General features: G+C 38.6%; 1 protein-coding gene across 1 annotated transcript; it reads left to right on the forward strand.

Annotated features, from left to right (window-relative positions):
• The first annotated feature begins 1,007 nt into the window (after positions 1-1,007).
• LOC107133702 (olfactory receptor 7D4-like) lies at positions 1,008-1,946 on the forward strand. Its single transcript, XM_015475937.1, has one exon. It carries the CDS (start codon positions 1,008-1,010, stop codon positions 1,944-1,946), a length of 939 nt encoding a protein of 312 aa, XP_015331423.1.
• Positions 1,947-2,951: the final 1,005 nt, after the last annotated feature.

The following is a 2,951-nucleotide window of genomic DNA, read 5'->3' on the forward strand; positions in this document are numbered from 1 at the left end:
TCAAAAGAGGTAACAGACTTGTTTCATTTATAATGATCTGAATTCCATTCTTGATAGATGTCCCATTTTAATAGTAAAATTGATACATAATAGCGATGAAAGACAAATTTATTTTGATGTTTAGAAAAGACATTTACGTGTATCAAATGATCATCATATGTTCCAGGAACCACAGTAGAAAAGCCTGTGTGTATCACCTCATTTATTTTAACTTTTCCATTTTACTTTTCACCTCCTATTGCAAAAGTGAAGGATTTTCAGCTCAGAGAGTTCAAGAACATTTCTCAAGGTAATGCAGATGATAAGTTGGTGGACCAATATTTTATTCTCAGAAGTGTGATTCAAGGGAAGAATTTCTAAATCACATTTCTAATCTGGATCTTGGGAGAGTTACATATTCAAAATAATTATCATGGGAAAATATGTCAATGAAAGTATTAATAATTAATAATAACAACTATCATTTCTTGAAATTCTAGTGTTCACAAGGCATTTTAAAACCTTACAACAAATGTAACGATCATCATCATCACACTTTTAGAAAGAAAACAAAACACTGAGAATTACCTTGCACATGCTTGGGAAGTGTCAAGTCATAGGATAAAGGCTTTTTGAGTTCAAAATGCATGCTTAATCACTATTATAGAGCTATTGGAATAAACGTGTGAGGATATCCAAAGAAAAGATATGAAATGTTTTCAATTATTTTGGACAGCTCCAAAGAAGAACTTATGTAGGGCTATCAATTCTAAAGAAAAACCCAAAGTAGTAACCTAACGATAAAAGAGAGATTCATGTTAAAGTAATGAAAATGGGAATAACTATACACACTTAAAATGGAAATTCATTGCCCATTACTTGAATGGACCATTGTCTTTGGCAGGAATCAACAGGGATAAAGAACCTCCATCCAAGGATGAAAATATAAAGTGACAACTGCCTGAGGTGCCATCTGGGTGTTCTTGGAGCATTGCTCTTGCCCCATCTGCAGCAGATACATGAATGACATGGAAGCAGAGAACCACACAGGAGTATCCCAATTCCTCCTCCTGGGCCTCTCAGAGGACCCAGACCTGCAGCCCCTTCTCTTTGGACTGTTCCTGTCCATGTACCTGGTCACGGTGCTTGGGAACCTGCTCATCATCCTGGCCATCAGCTCTGACTCCCACCTCCACACCCCCATGTACTTCTTCCTCTCCAAGCTGTCCTTTGTGGACATCTGTTTCACCTCCACCACGGTCCCCAAGATGCTAGTGAACATCCAGGCACACAGTAAAGACATCTCCTACAGAGGCTGCCTTACTCAGGTGTATTTCTTTATGATTTTTGCTGGTATGGATAATTTCCTTCTGACTGCAATGGCCTATGACCGCTTTGTGGCCATCTGCCACCCCCTGAACTATATGGTCATCATGAACCCCAGGCTGTGTGTCCTCTTGGTTCTGACATCTTGGTTCATCATTTTCTGGGTCTCCCTGCTTCATCTTTTACTGATAATGCGTTTGAACTTCTCTGTACACACAGAAATCCCACATTTCTTCTGTGACCTGCCTCCCCTTCTCAAGGTGGCCAGCTCTGATACCCACATCAACAACATCATCCTGTATGTAGCAACTGCCCTGCTGGGTGTGTTTCCTGTCACTGGGATCCTCTACTCTTATTCTCAGATTGTCTCCTCTTTAATGAGGATGTCTTCCACTGAGAGTAAGTGTAAAGCCTTTTCCACCTGTGGCTCTCACCTCTGTGTGGTCTCCTTGTACTATGGGACAAGTCTTGTGGAATACCTCAGCTTTACTCTGACCCAATCTTCCCAAGGAAGCACAATTGCCTCAGTAATGTACACTGTGGTCACCCCCATGCTGAACCCCTTCATCTACAGCCTGAGGAACAAGGATGTAAAGGGGGCTTTGGGGAGACTCCTCAGCAGAGCAGCCTCTTGTCGTTAATGGAACAGTGACCTCGGTGCAAAGTGGACATCGTGCTCCTAAGGCAAATACTGAGTTTCAACATCTTAGATCGTTTTCTTTCCTAAGACAACATGCTTCATTTTCTTTTATTCAGAGGCAATTGGGAGTGACACTTGTATATATGATTTTGTTTTGTTTCTCCTCAACAACTCTAAGTAATTCCTTTTGGATATTTCTTACTTATATTTAGTCCTTAACGTTTCATCTTTCATCAATTTGTTACAACTAAATCCTAGTATTTCTACCTTGATGTTTAAAGCACTTATCATATTATGTGCAGACATGGTTTACTCAAAATTTATCCTCTTAATGACATAAGTGATATCACTACAAAGAAATGATAAATATTAAGGTAAAGGATATTATCCTGGTTTGATCATCCCACAATGTATGCATGTATCAAATCATCACCTTGTTCTCTCTTCCGTTTTCATGAAATTCCCCCAATCTTTCTTTTCCTTTTTTTTAAACTTTAGCTTCCATAGATGAGAGAAAACCTTCAGCCCTTGAATTTCTGAGTGTAACTTATTTCCCTTAACATAAATTTCTCAAGTTCCACCCATTTTTTCCTGCAAATGACATGATTTCATTCTTCTTTATGGCTCAATAAAACTCTGTTGTCCCTAAATGTCTCATTTTCTTTATCCATTGATCCATTGATGGACACATAGACTGGTTCCATAATTTGTCTATTGTGTGTTAGGCTGCTATAAACAGCAATGTATCACTGAAGTATGATGACTTTAATTCTGAGGAAAGGGACCCAGGGGACAGAAGACAGGAGGGAAAAGAGAAATACTGGGGAATGATATTGGCCAAGTTATATTGCTATACTCTGTGCATGTACAAATATGTAACAATGAATCTCACCATTATGACAATGCTTCAATAAAATATAGAAAAGACCACAATTCTCCCCATAAATGCATATACTTACTATGTGCCCATTAAAATAAAATATAACTGAAAAATTAGCTGTTGATG

This window comes from Marmota marmota, unplaced genomic scaffold (assembly GCF_001458135.2).
Source record: "Marmota marmota marmota unplaced genomic scaffold, marMar, whole genome shotgun sequence".
In the NCBI taxonomy this organism is placed as follows: Eukaryota; Metazoa; Chordata; class Mammalia; order Rodentia; family Sciuridae; genus Marmota; species Marmota marmota.